Below are 19,750 nucleotides of genomic sequence, written 5' to 3' on the forward strand. Positions count from 1 at the left end.
ACTGCTGCTCTCACTCTTAGTCAAAGATGGTGATCTGCCACGCTTTCCTTTTGAAAAACTACCAGCAAATCAAGTCACTGACAAAATGCACAGAGAAGAGAGACACGTACCCTGGCACTTTGCCTGTTGGCTTTTTTCTCCTCGTCAGGAAGTGGTGGCATCGGGTAAGGGTATTTTCTGCTGGAAGCAATAGATCCAGTGGACGAAGATGGAGACTTTGCAGGAGACAGTGTCCTGAGATTTTGAAACACACAAAATAAATGTGATGTCTTCAGGTCCTAGCACTGCAACAGCAACTGCCATTACTCTGAAGCTTGGTTCAGAACCAAGTATAGAGCTTATTATTAGCTCAATATCGGGGGGATAAAGTTGTTTGATCAGTAATCTAATAATTTCACGATATGAATAAAGGTATTTATAGCTTTCAGGAACACTGGAAGAAAAAATAAAATCTCCTACTTCTTATTAGAATTGTACTGCATAACAAAAACAATTTCTTAAACTGTTTTATATGGTACTGTAATTAATCATTATAAAATCAACAAAGCAAATCTGCAATTGAATAAATACAGAACTAAAAGATAGATGTGGCATTATGAAGCCTAAACAGAAACAGTGGTTGTACAAATACAAGCTGAACAATGTCTTCTGCCAGTGACTAAATGGCAATTATCAGTGTCTTTATGTGTATCTTACACATCTCCTATATTGATACAAACATAGCAAATAAATCTATTATTTTATAACACATTAATTTACACAAATGCATGCACTTGGAGGCCAAACTGTTAGTTGTGAAGTAACAAAGGCATATACAAAGTGCTAATAACAAATTATTAGACATGCAAGCATCATACAGTGCATATTGTTCCAGCCAAAGAAAGAGTCTGATGAGAATATACAAAAATGGACTGATTAGTCAATGGCAATCAGCATTTCTGTACAAGGTGAGTAGAGTAAGCAGGAGCAAGTAAATGTTTGTATCACATGAAAGGCATTCTTTTCATGTCAATAAGGCAGCAGCACATTATTGACTGAAATTTTATACCCAAGAAAAACTCTTATGCTTCTGTTTTGAGATTCTGCAATTTTCCCACTTGAGAGGTTCCTATCAGGCTCTAAATCTGGGCAGAATAAAAGGGAAGAAAAGCCTCAAAGTAGAAAAAATGAGCTACCCTGGCCTTCTTGTTCTGTTTTGCAGACTGAGGGCATTTTTCAAAGGAGGCCTCCCACTAGTACAGGCACATCACCCAGACCCTCCCTAATCACTGCTGCCTACTATCTTCCAAACTTAACATGTCCCTGAAGATGGAAGGTTTCCCTCGGTTTCTACAGATAGGTCTTCCAAGCCCCTCAAACACAGCAGGGGGCTGCATGTTGTGCAGCTGTAGACCCCAGTGATGAGCACCATCGCTGACACCAAGGAGCCACAGGAACCACCCCTGGCAGACAGCCCCACATACCTGGCTCTGGGATTTGCAGGATCAGGTCCTTTCATCTAGAGAGGATTACAGACAAGGCAGGGACTCTTTTGTGTCTGGAATTGTCTTGTATCTCTATTATCTAAGTGAAATGCATTTACCTTTAAATAATTATTCTTTTATTTCAGACTACTGTATCATTTTGTTGTGTCTGTAGCTCCCTACAACAGCACACCCTCTTGTCTCCCATACAAATAATGATTGATGGTAGCCACGAGCAACAAGGTATCAATGGAAATTATATGGTGACAGGTCTCCAATCTGGCTCACCATGCTCTAACACCTCATGCTGTAGCCTCTAAGTTCAACAGCCCTTAAAAGATTTACGTTGCTACAATTGTCCAAACACTGAAGAGTACATCTTCAGCACATGCACTTTGATTACCCATTAAGATGAACTGGACATACATGAATGTTTTCAGGAAGAAAATTTTAAACAGCTACTGCAGTATAAAACAAAGCGTTCATATGTCCAGCATCACAGATCTGGGCACCAAACTGCACATGCAACAAAACAGGTTGGTTTTTTTTTTAAATCCAGGGAAAGGTTCTCAACAGTGCCCTGCTGTTCACTACCCATACAAGTCCTCTCATCTGTGCCCACACTTGGACTGATAAAGATCACTAATAAACTATTAGTGGATCTAGAATAAAAAAAATAAGGAGAAGAGGAAGGGGGGAAGGTAAAGAGAGCAGATTTTACATATTATTAGTAATCCAATTATTCACAAATTTTGCCCCACAGCTGCAGGAGGATTTAAAATCTTCAGGTTTAAATTTATAACGATGCACCTGGAGATTAGAAGCAAGGAACTGGGGGGTGTTAGATCTGACTTGGCAAGCCCTATCAGAAAGCTGTTTATATAGGTACCACAGCCAGGAGGTGGCACACAGAATGAAGGCATCTCCCATCCCTTGCACCACTACCAGGCACAACATCGCCTCCTGCACACCACAGGCTCTTCCCACGGGTTATTTTAGGCACCATAAGAGAAGGCCATGGTGAGAGGGAAAGCCATGGCCAATATACCTGTCCATCAGCCTGAGTACGTGATCCTGGAAGGAGCAATAACCCCTCCAAGGATGGGGCATCTTGAACATTTTCCCTGCACAGCAGGTCCTCTGACCAGGATCCCTAGCTGAGCCTGTAGCCAGATAGCTTTGCACCATAACTCAAACACAATGCTGCCTTTTCAAAAGATTTTGAAGCCCAGACCTCCAGTGTAGCTGCCTACATTTCTTACTTCTCAATCCCACTTCGTGTTGCCAGCTCACCTATGGTTTGCACGCCTAACTGATGTGCACATTGCTGCTCACCTGCACGTGCAAAGCTACAGCCAAATACATCTAGAATGCAGTTGCACACTTAAAAGAAATGACCTTGCCCTCCCCTCACAGGCCCTCGCCCCTTATTTCTGCTACACAAGTTACGTGCTGGTTTTTGCCATCTACCGAGACTGTAAAAACGTATCACTACTAAGTGTATGCTCACAGAGCTTAGGATGCGTCTTGTGTGATAGGCGTAGTTGTTTGAGGTGGTTTTGATCACTTTTCAGGTTCTGCCCTGCAATTGTGTATGTGCTGTGTATCCCAGATTTACATGTACTTTAAATGAGAAAGAGCCAGACATGACCTTTCTCATTTACAGGATGGAAGAAAGACAGCATTCAGGGACACTGGCGGGTAATGCTGGGGTTAAAGGTAGGCAAAACTTTGCAGTTTGGTCAAGGGTGGGATCCATTTAGCTTTCACTGGGGTTTCAGTTCTCCTGCTATCACATCCATTAGCTTTCATGACAAATCTTTTTTCCAGCTGAAACTTATACAACAACCTAGGAAAGCAGACTGGGTTGCAGACTGCATTCTGCCCTGTACATGCCGTGACAGTTTCAGAGGTTTTACCACCAACCCCAAATAAAGCCATGCACCTCAACACAATGCAAGAATTCTCATTTCTGACCAGAAAGCAAGATGTAGTGGCCACTTCATGTCCGTCTTTCTGTCTTGGAAGCTGAAACTAAGAGTGTGGGAAGACCATGCTGGGATTCACAACAAAATGCTGTGGCAGCAGGAGGACATCTGCATGCGCTCTCCTGCAGCCAGGCGCCTGCCTGATCTGCCTTCTTGTCACCTAAACAGGGAGAGTGTTGGCCCACGAGAGACGGTGGGAAATGTGTCACCTGGCCACACAACTAAACATCTTGCGACTTCGAGTGTCATTTTAGCTGAACTCAAGGCAGGTGGCCCTGACAGATCTGAACTGTTCATAAGCTGTGCCTGATTCTGTTTCGTAGACTGAAATAATTTAATGAAATTCACTTAACATTCAACCTGGTGGAAGTGTTTCAAGCCCCAGTGTAGATACTATCAGCCTAACCTGACCTTTGCTGCCGTAGGCTCAGCTCTTTGTAGGACATCATCAGCCTAAATTATCCTACATTAGGAAGTTGGGATCTTCTAAAAACACTGATGTGGCTAAACATTTTAACATTTTAAATGCAGTTCCTTTTAAAAACCACAGATGTGCACAAGTTTCCTCAGAAGGTGCAGCAGCAGAGGGGAGGCTCGGCTCGTGGGGGGCTGCAGAAAAGGCAAAGGCTATGGCTTGAGCCATCCACTTTAAGCACTGCACAGCAATGCCCCAGAAGCAGGCACTCACAGGCTTTAATGAACTCTTTTCCCTAACTCTTGAAATGAAATCCTGATCCTAGACGTCAATAGGCATTTTTTTCATTGGCTGCCAACAAGGACAATACTTTGCTTTGGTTGTAATGGGGAAAACTTTTTTTCTTCCTTTAAGTACAGTCTAAAGCTGCCTCACCGAGAGCAGGGAGCTAATGGCTGGTCACGGCTCTGGACTCAGCTGGATGCTCACAGAGGAAGGCAAGGGACCTCACAGAGCAGCAGAGCCAACTCTGGCTAATGATCAGCTGAGGAGGAACTGAGAAGAAATCGAGGAAGAAAGCAAGAACACCAAAGCACAAAAAAATAGGAGGGAAATGGATAGCCTATTGTCTCTTGCCCTCCATGCTCCTTGCCAATGCCCTTCTGATATGGGATGGCCATTTTCCCTCTGGGTATGCATCCTGGGTCACCATCTAAAAAAACTGTTTTCTTTGTAAACTATTTTTATACTTAAACAACTCCCATAGAATCTTAGTTACTGTAAATATTTGCATTCAATCAAATGTAGGCAGCTCAGTGCTTCAGAAGGTGCCTTCTAGTCTTTTTTGTCTATAATTATCTACAGAAATGCCACATTTTGCGATTCTGACAGTTTATTTTCTGATACCATCATGGTTCCTGAGTCTTTCAAGATTCAGTGAGGATTTTGATTGACCATATTTCATAAGGTCAGTCTGTGCAGTAGCCACTGTAATTGGCAATAACAAAAATAAGTAGTAGTATCACACTGGTAAAACAGCGTGTCTTGCAGCAAACCCAAATTCAGGGAAAGATTTCCTGCCTGGGTTTATTGCTGGGGTTACGCGGCTATGGCCTGGCACGTAAAATTAAAATCTAGCCTAGACTTTGAGCAGTAAAATGAGATTTTTCTTTACAGATCTTATTTTCTTACAGAAGGGAATCCCACAGCTGGGAGCTTTCTGGCACCAGAGACACCAGCTACTATTATTATCACTAATAAAAAGTAATTATATAGAAATACCCATTAGACTTGTAGACTAGGGGGAAAAAAAAACTTGGACACCAGGTGTCAGAGAGACAAATTTTGATTTATACAGGGTTTTTTTAAGCTAATGGAGAAAGTCTTTGTGACGACTAATATCTCTATTTTTCTGAAAATCTGCAGTGTTCCTAGGAATTGTGGGAAGTGGTTTTGTCTTTCTTCCTGATTCTGCTTCAACTCTACGTGCAACAGCATCAGTCATCAACACATTATTCCTAAAACTATAGGGAGACAAGCAAAACAGCAGTGTTACTTTCAGGATGTCTTTAAAAGAAAAGAGAAATCAAAGATGATTAGCAACAAAAATACTACTCAGCTAATTATCTGGTGTAAATGTCATCCTGGGCTATGATTCCTAAAATGTACTATCAGCTGGACAGCCTGACTTTAGCCTGACTTTCTGGTTTCCCAAATAAGATTTGTTTTGTTCGTGGATCACTTCACAGGCTCAAAACTCAGCCACGTGATGTCTAGACACACAGTTCTTAGGAACAGTGTTTTCCAGTCCGTGACAGATTAACCAAAATTGCACCTGAGTTTTGGGGAGAAACTGTTCAGTTCAACCTTTCATAAGCCCATGGCAACGCATCCCGGGAGAAGATTTGATCCTTTGCCTTCCATAATGTGCCTGCAGAATACTTCCCCATGGTTACCTCAATTAATTAGGACATAGAGGTTTCCAAATTTATTCTCTTTTCTCTCTCATTTCTAAAGCTACTGCTGCAGGCAGTCATTAGTAAGCTTCTATGCTGTAAAATTTTTATGTTATGTTTCATCTCTGCTGATATACAGCCCTTAAAACTCACATGGGTGAGCTTAATCCTCATCTACATGCAAAAAATGCTTGGTTTATCTCAAATACAATTAGAAATGTGACTCATTCAGTGCAACAGTTGAAAACCCTCGGAGTGGGGTATGCTCCCATCAATTTAATCTAGTTACTAAATCAAGAGATACTGATATTAAAAGATGAAAACCAAATTAAGAGTATCCACACAGGAATTTAAACCTGTTCAACTAAACCATTTAAAGTAACATACTTTAAACTAGTGCTATCTTCCAATACCATCTTGTCTTTGTTTATTGCGACCACAGGGCTTCTGATACAAACACCCTAAAAGACAGCTACGGGGTTAGATTATGGTGAGTGACTGATGGCCTTGCCTGAACAACGAAGGTCCAGAGGGTGCTTTTAGGAAAAGGTTTGCTAATAAAAACACACCTCATTTCTAGTGTGAGTTTGCCTAATTTCACCTTCCAGTGACTTTTGGTCATTATCAGTCTCAGTCTGCTAGTCTAAAGGACTTCCCACGAAGGTTTTGCTCCATATGCAGCTATATGGATTTTATGATCAGGTAAGCATTTAGCTGCTCCATTAAACTGAACAGCTTGAGGCCCCGCAGTCCCTTCTAAGGTTTCTCAGGCCTTAATTCTCCCCAGTTCTTGAACATGCTTGTTGAACTGTGGATACCAGAACTGGACCCTGTATCCCAATGCTAAAACCAGCAATGGCAAAACTACTGGATTCACAATACACCCTGCCTGAAACCCAAGCACCAACACCGAGACATGGCTGATACCGGCTGGCTGGCAAAATCACAACACCCTCCCCTAAGCCTTGGATTCTTGTGTCAGGGATTTTTACTCCTTGTTCAGGACTGGCAGGCTTAAATTTACCTCATTTGCCCTATTTGTTCATTGGAAAGCCTTTCTGCAACTTACTCTGTGATTTAAGGGTTCTTGAAAGCAAACACAAATGGTCTAAAACAGTGACAATTTTATGCTCTTTTAAGACTTTGGGACAGTTCTAAAAATGACTAAATTCCCACTCTGCCATTTAATATCTGCCAGTGCTACTATTGGAATAGAAGCGTTTCATTAGCATCTTGTGATACAACTTCATGTTTTTTTCCCAAATACACACTGGATGTATTTAGTGACTGTTTCTGCCCTTTTGCATTATTATTAGTTCTACTAATGTAGCAAAATTATTGTTAAGATTCTATTTACTCGTTCTTACCATCCTTCACTGTTTTGGCTAAAGATTTTGCTTTGTATTCTTTTTCTTTGTGTTTCTATAATTCTTGTTTCAGCTTAAATTTTGATATGTCAACTTACAGCTTCATCAGTTTCTTTCATGTTTTATATTGTTTGTCATAAATTGTCTTCCATTCTCTCCTATGCTAGCTGATTTCTTCAGCTGATGCAAACTTCTGTCTCAGCTGTGGAATTGTGTCTTTTGGGAACCTACTAAAATGTTCTCAGTCTCCTGATTCATGTACAACAGGGAGGCCAGCCTCATGCATGCTTATTCTCTTTAACTTGGAATGTATCAAATAATACACACTTTCCCCTCTCAAAAACAAGTGGTATTTTTGGTTGAACCCTACACTCACTTGTAACAGATTCATTAGTGGTTTGATAAATACAGCACAGAGTATATTCTCATACATTTAATTTTCCAATTACTATATATTAATTATTTCATTGTATGTTGATGGTAAAATACCACTACTTTTTATTCTTTTTTCATTTAAATTTTAGTATGCACTATATAAGACAGTGGGTAGAGTCAATGTGTTATGAAACCACTTGCTTCAGTAAATTACATTCTATTTAAGTTAATACTACTTTATTAGTGATAAATATGTCTCATGCCCATAAAACACTACTTGGCATAAAATGATGAGAAAGCTACTACAAGCTATAGATGATGGTGGGAACGCATGCACTACACACACCCTTTTCAGTGGCTTCATTAAAACATTCAGAAAAAGAATTGTAAATTGCACATGAAGCCGAAAACAGACATCAAAATGCAGCAAAAGAAGAGGGGCCCTTTGCACCTACAGTAACTTGTATTGATTTATACAAGGTAGGAGTCCCAAGATATTTGTATATGCTGGAACAGCTCTTAAAAATGATATAGAATTAATTTACAAAATACCTAAAGTATGGTCCTTCAGTGTTTTTATTCACATCTTCTACCCACTTAGCTACATTATATTCTCTTTTGAACCATGGGTTTAAATACCTGCAGAAAGCAATGGAAGGAACAGAGAAAGCAGAAGAACAAGAATAGAAAATCTGAGAACACACAGCACAAGCTTAGCAAGGATGTCTTCATCCCCAAAATGCAAGTGAATATGGCAAATAAATCAGTATGAATGTTGGGTGAGGACTAGGCAATGTGTACAACTGCATGAGAAAATCTGACCTACAACAAGACTCATATGTTTGATTAATCTGGAAACTCTTTGGGATACACCATTCATTTAATGTCTTAAGGGTAAAATTCACTCCTGTGCAGAGGGCCAGCATTAAGCTCATGGTTTGAACTCCTCTCATGATCTCAGAATAAGGATGAAGGGGCATTTTGGCTCCAGTCCTGCAGTTTGTTTGCTGAAGACACACGTTTGCACTCATCTAGAATAAATTGCAAGATAATAGCTTAATGAGCACAGAAACTTGGGCTTGGGCCTTTCTACAGGAATGAATTTCGGCCCCAGTGTGTTAAAAGGCTTGAATTGTTTGCCACTACAGTGGCAAATTTTACACTTATGTGCAAATAACACTCTGATTTTTCAATGATCATTTAATTTGGTAGGACCACAAGAAGCTTTAATGGAGGTGGGCTGCAGAGTTATCTCACATTTTACAGAAGCAATCTCGATACCAAAACCACACATTTTAAGAAAAAAGTCTGAGCTGCATACTCATATTAGTTACATGAAAACTATGAAATAAAGATGGTGTTTAATTATCTGACAGTAATACTACCAGGGAAGAATATTTTTTTTTGGTAACTGGTTTCTCTTAGCCCCCAAGAATAAGATTAGCGAATTCCACCCCCTCTGTCATGTTAAAAAAAAAGGGCAATGTAGAAACAGGAGTCTGCCTGGTCCAATTTAATGTCTGTTCTTTTTGTATAAGAATAGCAACAGTTTAACGATTATTTGTGATCACCACCTTTATATAATAGAGACTAGCACACTCTGAAATAGGAAACAGGGAAAAAGGGAAAGAAAATTCCTCTTTAAGTTATTTTCGATATTTCTGGGCCAGTTCTCACCACGCCTGTTTATGAGAGTGACTCCAATGACCTCACACATGGGAACAGGTCTCACAAGGTATTGCTCAGATGAGTAAAGCTTGGGCCAGATCATGTCATTCAACCCCCACCATATTTCAGACCACGTTGATGACAAAAGCGGCAGCACTTTTTCGACTTCTTTTGCTCCTTTTTTGCTCTGGAACTTCTCCTCCCCGCCCCGTGCAAGCACAGCCACAGCTCTCAGAAAGTACTCGCCCTCAGCCACAAGTGCTTCTAAGTAGCTTCCTCAGCTCGCTTATTTATCAGGAATCAGGAGTGCTTTATGCTTTCCAGCTTGGCCTCTTAGAGAAAGAAAAAGTCAAAAGTGATAGCGCAGCAACAGATGAACCGCAAGTGAAGCAACACGCTGATGCCAGCATCACCAAGAACTAATAAACTTCAGCTTTAGCTTTAATTGTAGGTGCGACTACACATTTTCTTGTACTTGCTGCAGTACTTTTGACTAGCTTTTTTCATTTGAAAGGGTCTTTTGGTAACCATGAAACACTCCCAATCTGGCTTCCTGTATTAGAAAACAAAGTGTAACGTGGTATCAAAGCATGCAGTTGTTGCACAACCGTGTTGCAGGGTTTCCTGGGTCTGGTTGTATTACAGACCGTCGTTCACCACCTCAATTCATCTGTTACAGAAAGGTTAAACTCGAGTTACAGCAGACCACTACGTGATACCATTAGAAAGCTCTCAGGTTGATCTTCCCGGCCACATGTTCATTAGTGATGGCCAGAATCCACATTTTCTTTGAGTGAGAAATTCCGCTTTAAAACACAGGTGTCCTTACACGTAAGCCTATAGCTAGACCAACGGCTCAATTTGGCTTGTAGCGCAACATGCAACAAGGCAAAAGACCTGCGCTCAAGAGTACTCGTACTCCTCAGGCTGGCGAGGAGGAAGGTTAGCTAGCGCTGCATCAGCAGGTGCACCTCCAAGCAGTCACAGTGTTTTGCCACAGTGAAACTATTGTATACTGAGGGAAGGGACTTTTCATGGGATAAAATGGCAGCCCAAAACGCAGGGGCAGGTGAGACTGACCTGTGATCCCGACTCCCTGTTTGGGGGTGGTCAGAACCCCCTGGGCTTATGCCTTGGGCCGGGATTTGGTGGGCGAGAGAAAGCCCAGGCTCAGATGCATGGGTTACCCTGCTGCAAAAAGACAATATATAATAGAAAGTCTAAGCCAAAGATGTTCGTATCAGTTATAACAATGAGGAAGACAAACACTTATAGGAAAAGCAGTGCAAATTAACAAAGGTCAGAATCGCTATTTGGCAAAACGCATGTTCCCTGGGACCTGTTTTAACACAAGCTCCCAATGAAACTGTCAGCTTATTCAGAAAACTCTCATTATCATTCCTGGACAACTCTAATTGATTTTATTAGAAAACTTGTTTTATCAGGCCATTTCATCAACCCCGTTTGTGAAAAAGCTGCAGAAACATTTGGCCTGTTGGCATTCCTTCTGGGTGAACTGAACCATCTGCCTTTAGTAAAGAACACAAATGTTGTTTTAAAACATCTAGAAACAATTAAAAACGTCCCAAAAGAGCTTTAGGAGTCTCCATAGAGCTATACCCTTAGCAGAACCCTTGTTCATGGATCTGTTAGGTACAAGGGGTCACACAAAGGCATGAGCAGTACATTTTTCAGGAACTGCCCCATGTCCTGTCAGTGCTGCTCTTGAGGGCTGCAGAGCTCAAACCTTGCTCAGTGCCTAAGAAATTTTGCTTAAATGATTAATGGCACAAGTCTCTATCTGGTGCTTGGGTGTATACAAAAAAACCCCTTGTGCATAATATGTGCAGTTACTGCAGACCGATGCATATGTCAAATACTTTTGTAGGCAACTGTACTAGTGTGCACCTGCTTAAAAAAAAAATGAATTCTGCACAAGGTATGACACAAATGAACCCAATTTTCTAGCAGTTGACTACATTGTCTCTACTAGTAACAGGAGACCAATAGTGTTACCCCTTTTCTTCCATCTCAACAATTATGCTTCATAGGACTCCCAAGGGCCACACAGGTGGACTTTCTAAATGCCGTCCACCGTTTCAGAACAGGTTTCAATATTCTTCTGTATTTCCCAGAGAAGGTAAGAAGGTAAATTTGTCTGGGGAAAGCCTCCATGTATTCTGAGGCATCCTCAAAGCAGCTGGCATTGCTTTTTGTTTTCCTAAATGAGTAAATGCTGCCCACAATTGGATCATTCTCAGTCAATTTTCTCTGCTCATGAAGGAAGTTCTCTCTCTAACCAGAGCCACTGTGCATCCTCGGCAATACTCTCCATTCCCCACTGAATTGGCACAGCATGTGGATCATTCAGTGGGAGCTCTATCTCCAAGTGGTGACAGGCTTGCCAAGAAGACTTGGATAAGCCATGCGGTCCTGTTCAATCCAGGATAGAACCCATCAGGAGAAAGAGCATTTTCCTGCCCGGCAGGTCTCTCCCAGGACCACACAAGCTGCGCTTCATCCCTAACAGGCTGCTGCACAGCCCTTGGGAAGTACAAGCCTCCCCTCTCTAGCACCAGGGCTGCTGCTAGATCGAGAGTCCATAACAAGCAGCAAGAAAGAAAATAGAGAATTAGGTGGAAATTCAGGGGCACCTTTAAAAGAGAAAAAAAATTACAGGGAAAAAGATTTCCAACTCACACTCTCTCTGTCTACCCACTTATTTAGTACTCCAAAGTTCTCAGAGCAAATGTATAATATACCAGCTGAGCAGCACAGAGGAAAAAATATGCTCATCGGGGTTTTTTGCTTTTACTGAAAATAATACTCTTCCCATGCAGTTACATTCACTCTAGGCTAAAAAGAGCTGATCTGGTTTCATTCTTTATGGACCAATTCAGCCCCAGTGTATACCTCTGCTGAATGACAGAATAATGGCATCATTAATTTAGACTTTTTTTTTTTTTAACAAATATTGTTTAAGAAAGACAATTGGAAAATGAAGGTAAGCACAGGACAAGTTTCTAAAGAAGAATGTGCAATATCATTTGTATTCTTGGCAGTTTGGTCAGACTAATTTTGCTTTTATCAAACTGTCTCATGCAAAGAGAAAAGAAAATGAGCAAAATAATGTTCCAGTAGGAGTTTATCAGCATGAAGACCAAGATTACAGGGGCACTTGACAGATAAACTCCTCCAAGGGATCTGGGGCTAAAATTTCTGGTTCCATGTTGCCATTTTGATCATGCAATGTTATAATTGCAATGTGCATCAAACTATTATTTCTGTAACTTGTAACAGAGGGTCTTCTCTATGAACCTTTCTGAGCCTACTCACCTCAAGACAGTGCACTGCAGGTGGAAGAAAAGTTTCAGAACAAACTCAAAATCCCCAAACCGAAGAAAGCAGGGCCCAGAGAGGAGTTAGCATTATTAGTTTCCAGCAGGGTTGGTGTTAAGCCCATTTGCCCACACAGGTGCAAAGTTAGTACTAATGACACAGGGAAAGGGCACTGTCATTACCACTATGGTCAAAGAAGGGGTCGTTTCCATGTGGCGTAAGTACTGTAAGAGCAGGCCAGTGCTTGACAAGCCCAGAGATTATGTTTCCAGCCATTCACCATTCATTCACGACAGGAGCCTGAACCAGCAGGCTTCAGTACATAAGAAAGGCTCTTTCCCTATGGGGAGCACTGCACACGTGGGCTCTTCAGTAAATGTAACCAACAAATCAATATAGAAAGCAACTCTAAGCCATACTGGAAAGGTCTGGGGATCAGTTGCTTGGTAAGGACTCTCATTACCCATTTATTGCAGGGCTTACTCAAGACTGGCTGTTTCAGGCTTACAACAATAAACTTCAGGGTACTCTCAAAGCAGACAGATACCTCTCCTAAAACCTCCAGGCAGGTACGCAAAGATACAAATCTCTGACTCTGCAATGGCCCAACCCAAGGTGAAGACAAGGCTAGGCAACAGGTTATCAGAAATTCAGTATTGAACCAGGATACACTCAGCAATGGCAGTTTACTGTAGACAAAAGCCTGCAGTGATGGTGCAGGCTGCCACCATCATTGGGAATTGCTATGGGAACGACTGTGAGGAAGCCTACATAAAAAAGAAAATTGATAGTTAATTTTTAAAGAATACATAAAAAGAGGTTGAAATACATTAGCCAAACCATTTACCAGACTATCAGTCAGCAACCAGAATGGGCCACAGAGCAAAAATGAGCTGTCTACTTTTCAGTACTCTTAATCTCCATCTACAAAACACAAATATGAAAACTGTACTTTTTGGCTTTGCTTTTATAAGTTCAGACTTACTCAGTTGAATTAGACCGTGGCCTAAATCTTTTGCCTCTGACTTTCTTTCTGTTTCCTCCTATATTACCTGAAAGAAATCAAAGGATAAAGACAGACGGTAAAACAACTTGAAACTCACCTGCATCCCATGCCAAACTGTATATTCTTTTTGCATCCCCAGCAAAAGAGTCGTTACCTCATTAGCTTTAACCATTTAAAAGTCACAGGTCAGTCCCTCTTGATTTACCTCAGACCAGGTAAACTTGACACTTAGGTGATCTTTCTCTACTTTTTGCTGCAACTGTGCAGAGCAAAAAACTCCTTAATTTCAGCTTTCATTTGAGAAAATCACTACAATTCAAAAAAACCACTGAACACTGCCTGATAAAATCACAGAAGCTGGCAAGAGTGAATAGACTTCTTCCTCTTTCTCATGTTAGCTCACACTGGAGGAATGGGAGAAATTAAATGTAATTTCTATGTGCCAAAGCATTGTGCAAAAAAGGTACTTGTGTAGGGTGCTTCTAAATCCCAATTCCAGCTTAATAACAATTAGCACAATTTTAAGGAGACATGCTGCTGTCCTAAGATCAGCCAAACTTTCAGCAGAGCAGCAATGGCTCAGAGGCTGGTTTCTACTGTGGCCAGCATAGAGGTTCACACTTACCTTGCCAAGAATTACTCCTAGGCCTCCCATTTTCACAAATGTCTGAAATATGTTTTGTGTCTGGGATCCTTTCACTCCATGAATGAGATAATCCATTTGACCTGGAATAGGAGGGCTCAGATGCGGTTATTGTTAAGGGTATTGTCTCACATCAGTGTTAGTTCAGTGGTTCAGAGAGTCACATTCCCAAGGCTGGTGGCATAACACAGCCTAAGGTCTGTCTGCACTAGCAGAGCATCCAGGATTTCTGGTTAAACCCTGCAGTTACACTTTGCCAGTTGTCCCTGCAGTGGTTTGGTGTATCCATATTCAAGAGCCAGGCTTCAGCAATGCTTTCTCCCATGTCTACTGTGGAAAGCACAAATACCAGTGCACACCAGATTTCCAGCTCTGCCCTAGTTCTTAGCTGGAAGATGCTCTTCTAACTGTGCTCGTCTCAAGGTGTTTTTTCCTCACATCCCACCTGCAGGCTGCGCACTCTCTCCTTGTGCTGTTGCAGGAAAGCTGGGACTGCTTCCCTCTACCCACTGCGACAAGTCTCAGGGGTCCAGGAGTCTGTGATGAACATCCTCCCACCCACAGCTGGTAGCTCCAGCGGAAGGTAACTCTGTCTCATTTTTGCTTATTTTGAATTTTTATTATATTTTGTCAGCTAATCACTACAGTATATAATTTTAATGCCAAACTCAAAGCCAAAAACAGTCTTTATATGTAGGTGCTTGGTGCAAACTAAAGTTTTTCTTTCTTCTTGTATTCCCTCTAAGAGCCAGAGATGTGTGTGGCAAGGTCCAACACATGGGGTTTTGCAACAGGCTCCCTCCTGTTGAACTAGAGCTGCTGCTCAGCTGTTCGCCATGAGATCTACAATTATTACCAAAAGAAAAGAAAACAAGTTCAAAACTGGTCAGAATAGATGGCTTATCTATTACAAAGAAGTTTTGCTTAAAGGATCTATTTCTGTAGTTTTTAAGTCTGAATACTCTTGCATTTTTCAGCCTCCGCTTTCCTGGGAGGGTAGGCATCTGACAGATGCCCTTCAGCTTCCCGAAGACCAGGCTAATCACAGCCACACTGAATGAAGTCCAGGGTTTCATTCATTACTTACTTACAGCATGAAAGGTCTGAGAACCAACAGATCCTTTAAGAGATTTTATAATAATTTATCTTCTCCTCCTAATGGTCTCTTTTCAGGTTCAGGAGTGTCTTGCTATATACTGGTTTTGGTGTTTGCCATTTCATAATAGGAAGAGTTATCATAAAGTTATCTCTTAATCCTTGAACATCCTAATACTAACACTTCATAGTGCTTTCCAGCATGGAGAAGCCCAGGTGGCTAATGGCCCGGTCACTCTAATGTCTCCCAAGAGATGTAATCCGTATCTGCACACAAAGCAAATCAAAACCAGCTTGAAAGGTAGGAAATAGCACTCTGGGCATTGAAATGGGAGGACTATGTCAGCTCCACCACAATGTTAATGGAGTATTTGTCAGACTTGCTTTTCCAGACGTTACAGTGGCACAACATACCTGAACTGGTGGTGGGGAACAACAAAACTCTCTAGTACAGACAGACCTTAGAAGCCATTAGCTTTTTGGAACAAATAATAAACAGAGACACAGGAAAGAAATGAAGTATGAAGAGAAACACAGATACCGAATGAAAGAAGAAACATATTAAATGATATTCATTTAAAAACAAACTTTTTTTTCTTAACTGGTATTTGAACCTGCTTACACAAAGCTATGAAAACTTGCTTCCCCAAGACTTTTTTAAAAATTTTATCCAAATTAGAAAAGATTCTCCAACACAAACAGTGCATCATTTAAGATTAACGCTTGCTCCCTGAAAACAAATAATTTATCCACTCACAAATCTAAAAAGTGGAATTTAAAAATTAGAAATCATTAATTAAGTATAGATTACTACAGTTTTCTTAATAACATATTCATTAGAACAGACTGAATTAAGTTGCATATAGGATCAAGCTGCTATACCCAAATAGCAAATGTCACTGCAAATATATCCCTTCCATACATTTCTCTTCATTTCCTTTGAAATAACAACAAAGAAAATGGCTTCATCAACTGCACAGTTATAGACTGCTCAGCGAGACAAGAATTGAGAATTGCAGTTTTCTTATGAAGCAGTTCAGGATTGTCTATCCCTCCTATGACATAGTGCTTCTCATAAATTGTTTTAAAGCGCTAGCTGGAGATTTTCATAATTAAAGGATCTCTAACTGCAGAGGGATGGTGAGCATCATGACCTAATGACCTTAGCAATTACAAATAACTCTCAATGCTTTTCAAGGAATTTTCCATTTTAAAATGTTGATGGATTTTTAAAGTAACTGGAACAATAACAGAATTAGTGAAATCTGATCAAGGGCAAAATCTAATGCCCTCCTTGGTTACCCATAATAGCAAGCAGAAAACTACAGAAAGTCTCTGTAGAATTATTTTCTAAGATAACACTTGGTGACCATTTAGTATACCAGTCTAGTAAGTGGAATAAAATGCAAGCACCATCATCTTTAATGTGAGACAGCAAGAATATTATCCAGAACTGTAGGTCAACTCAGTGAATTAATGACGCTGACAAATAAGATATAAAAGTAACATTTATATTGAACAGTTTATGTTTATAACTATTATTGAAGCAAGACTGTTCCTTTTCTTTGATTACATGACCATGATTTAAAAAATTGTGGTTCTTCTATTTAGGTTTTTTTTTGAGCCAGCAATTATTATTACTGTCTACTTGAAAACAATTCTCAAGCAGGAAGATGATGAAAATTTGATTAACTGAAAATTGGTTTACAATGGAAAACTTGTTTATTCTGGACTAATTGTAATAATTAGCAGCTCAGGGCATGTGAGAAAAATCAGTAATCAAAGCACAAAGGATGCTATTTCAAACATTCCACAAAGAAAGAAGAAAGAATCAAACCTGCTGCAAAACAATGAAATGTTCTGACTAATGGAATAATGGGTGATGGAACAGGTAGAAATCTGAAAATGCGACAGAAAAGCAGACCTCTTCTTAGAACTAGATGCAGAGTTTGTGCTGACTCCAGGAGGCATGTCGCTATAAAAAGAGTCGGCCTCTCCAGGCTTTTTTACATAATCTCCCTGGGGTATTTGTCTAAAGTATAATAAACATTGTAGAGTCAGAAAACATGACAGGCACCAGCACGCACACAAACATGCACAAATATTAGTTTAAAAGAAAGAGGCAAGGATCGCGATCCTTGAGGAAACCTGTTAACCACACACAATAAGCCTATTAATAAATAATTCAACCATCTGAGAGAAAACTCCCACATGCTTCTGATATGTGCAGAAAAGTGGATTATGTGGTTTTGGTAAGGGAAAACAAGGAACATTTCACTGATAAACTCTGATCACAATTTTCAAAGTGAATAGTTTGTGGTTCTTGAGACATTGGATAACCAAGTTCAGACATTTCAAATGGCTCATTGCGCTGGTTGTGAAAAGCATCCCCAGGTGCAGTACAAGTACTGCAGCCTGAGCTGAATGGCATGCCTGCATCAAAAAGGAGTTCAGGAAAAGCGAATGCTTTTTTCCTTCTGAGGTAGATGCTTTCCATTTAATTTTTGTGATCGTTATTGAATTCAAGAATAGCAACCTGTTCAGTCGTTTAAACCTCAGGAGGAGAAAAACCTTAGTTTATTAACTGTTTTCTTGTGCAGGGGAACTAATGCCAGCGTCAGAGGTTCTCAGCTACTCCTGATTACCACAGTAGACTCAATCTGCCAAGACACACAAAAATAATGCCACACACATCTGACAATAGTTTATCCTTTTCCAGTACTAGAAGCTCGGTTATGGTACATAAAACTGTCTATGCATTAGAAAGTCCTAATCAAGTTATGCACTTTTTGCAGGTGAATTCATTGCCAGAAGAAAAACTGCCGTGCAAATATTCCAGTTACAGTTCCACCAGGTTGAAAAAACCTCCCTAGTACAAGTAGTTACTTTGAAAGCTGGCTATATCGTAATACCAGCAACTTAATTATCTATTCAGCCTCGCACCTTTCAAGGCTTTTTTGTTTCAGTCTGCCCCTATTAAGATGTGCATTTATCAGAAGGTTGATTCACATTCAGACTGTGTCCAACTACAGACCTGAACTGGGCTCTCTTCATTCAGTATCTGAATTTCTAATGCTCCTAAAGTATTTAAAATATATAATTATATGGCACATAAATCATTAGTGTAACGCAGTACTTCCACACTATTTCTTCTAGCATCTCTCGAGTCTCAGTTCTTTCCCCATTCCTTGGCTGGTACATCAGTGTGTTCGGAGTCAACTCAGTGTGGGCAGCTCTGCTCTCCAGGCTTCCTCCAGCAAACTGCCCTTTCGGTACTCCGTCAGAAATAACTTCCCGTGTAGATGTCCCCTTTAAGCCACACTATCCCACCTCGCAGAATCCTTGCTAATTTGCTCTTTTTATTACTTTCATTTTACTCATTTCAGTTGCTTAGTACTACCAAATATCATTCCTTATGTAATGCTCAAAAATATCTTAATGGCTTGTTTTCATCTTTATTTAAGGACTAATCATAAACAATTAAAAAAAAAAAGGACACTCTGGACACTCTGATGGACGTCTGTTTTTTCCATTTATGGAGCACTCCTTGTACATATCCACAATTATTCTATTTAGAAGTCAGCCTACAGAACTTCATTTTCTGCCTGAAGGAGATTTAGTTGCTAAATATCTCCATCACCTTTAAAATGATGGAGCCCTCCATCATCTTCAAAAGCCTCAACTTATGCTGGTTTCTACTCTGCCCATGCCCACAGACACAGCTGCAGACTGACCGCATACTCACAGCTCTCTGTCCACATACTAATTCCTGGAGATGAGGGAATTTGAAGAAGTTAGATTCTCTAATATTCTGATGTGAACATGCATGGGGCAGTCTCTTTCTGTTTTGGCTGCTCTGTCCTCAGCCAACACTGATACACCCACAGTAGAGTGACTTGATGGCCATGTTAGTCTGTGCTTATAGATACATCGCGTGCCACTAAGCAGCACCAAACCCTGAAATCCTGCCTTCCTTGTGCCAGGTGACATTTCCTACCCACCAACCTCTCCATAAGGCTTGACTTCAATAGCTTTGCCTTTTTCTCATTACCGTTCCTGCCACCTATCTGACCTTGTAGTACGCAACCAGCACTTGGCAGAGCTTTTCTGCTTTTTGCAAGTATTTTGAGCCTGGCAGAGAAAGCGCTACACAGGTAGTAGAAATGGATAACAAGCACAACAGGTAGCAGCAACAAAGCAAGCAGCAGCTTGGACCAGGAGGTGGTGATACAGGCAGAAAACAGGGGAATTTGAGAAACCCTCTTATCTGTGGAGGACTGGGAGAGGAAGGAGCCAACTCCTCCCCAGAAGACCCATCTGCCAGGCAGATGACTGATCAAAGGGAGGTGGTCTTCCAGGAGCCAAACCCCAGTCACGAGGAACTGTTTGGTTTTTGGCCACAAGCTTGAGAGGGTGAAAGCTCAGCCCTGTGCTGA

At 40.8% G+C, this 19,750-nt stretch overlaps 1 protein-coding gene across 8 annotated transcripts in view; it reads right to left on the minus strand.

Moving 5' to 3' along the window:
- Window positions 1-19,750, minus strand: part of ADAM22 (ADAM metallopeptidase domain 22) — a 71,685-nt gene that overhangs the window by 8,527 nt on the left and 43,408 nt on the right. The window contains exons 24-28 of one of the 8 annotated variants that reach the window (XM_076331571.1): window positions 17,152-17,346; window positions 14,202-14,302; window positions 13,556-13,622; window positions 8,116-8,202; window positions 111-234 (exon numbers count right to left, since the gene is read on the minus strand). In XM_076331571.1, the coding sequence (XP_076187686.1) occupies window positions 111-234; window positions 8,116-8,202; window positions 13,556-13,622; window positions 14,202-14,302; window positions 17,152-17,346 (574 nt within the window). Of the gene's footprint in view, window positions 1-110; window positions 235-8,115; window positions 8,203-10,134; window positions 10,423-13,555; window positions 13,623-14,201; window positions 14,303-17,151; window positions 17,347-19,750 lie in introns of those variants that run through there. The other 7 variants (XM_076331573.1, XM_076331577.1, XM_076331574.1 and 4 more) reach the window with 7 other exon arrangements.

Source organism: Aptenodytes patagonicus, chromosome 2 (genome assembly GCF_965638725.1).
Source record: "Aptenodytes patagonicus chromosome 2, bAptPat1.pri.cur, whole genome shotgun sequence".
Taxonomy (NCBI): domain Eukaryota; kingdom Metazoa; phylum Chordata; class Aves; order Sphenisciformes; family Spheniscidae; genus Aptenodytes; species Aptenodytes patagonicus.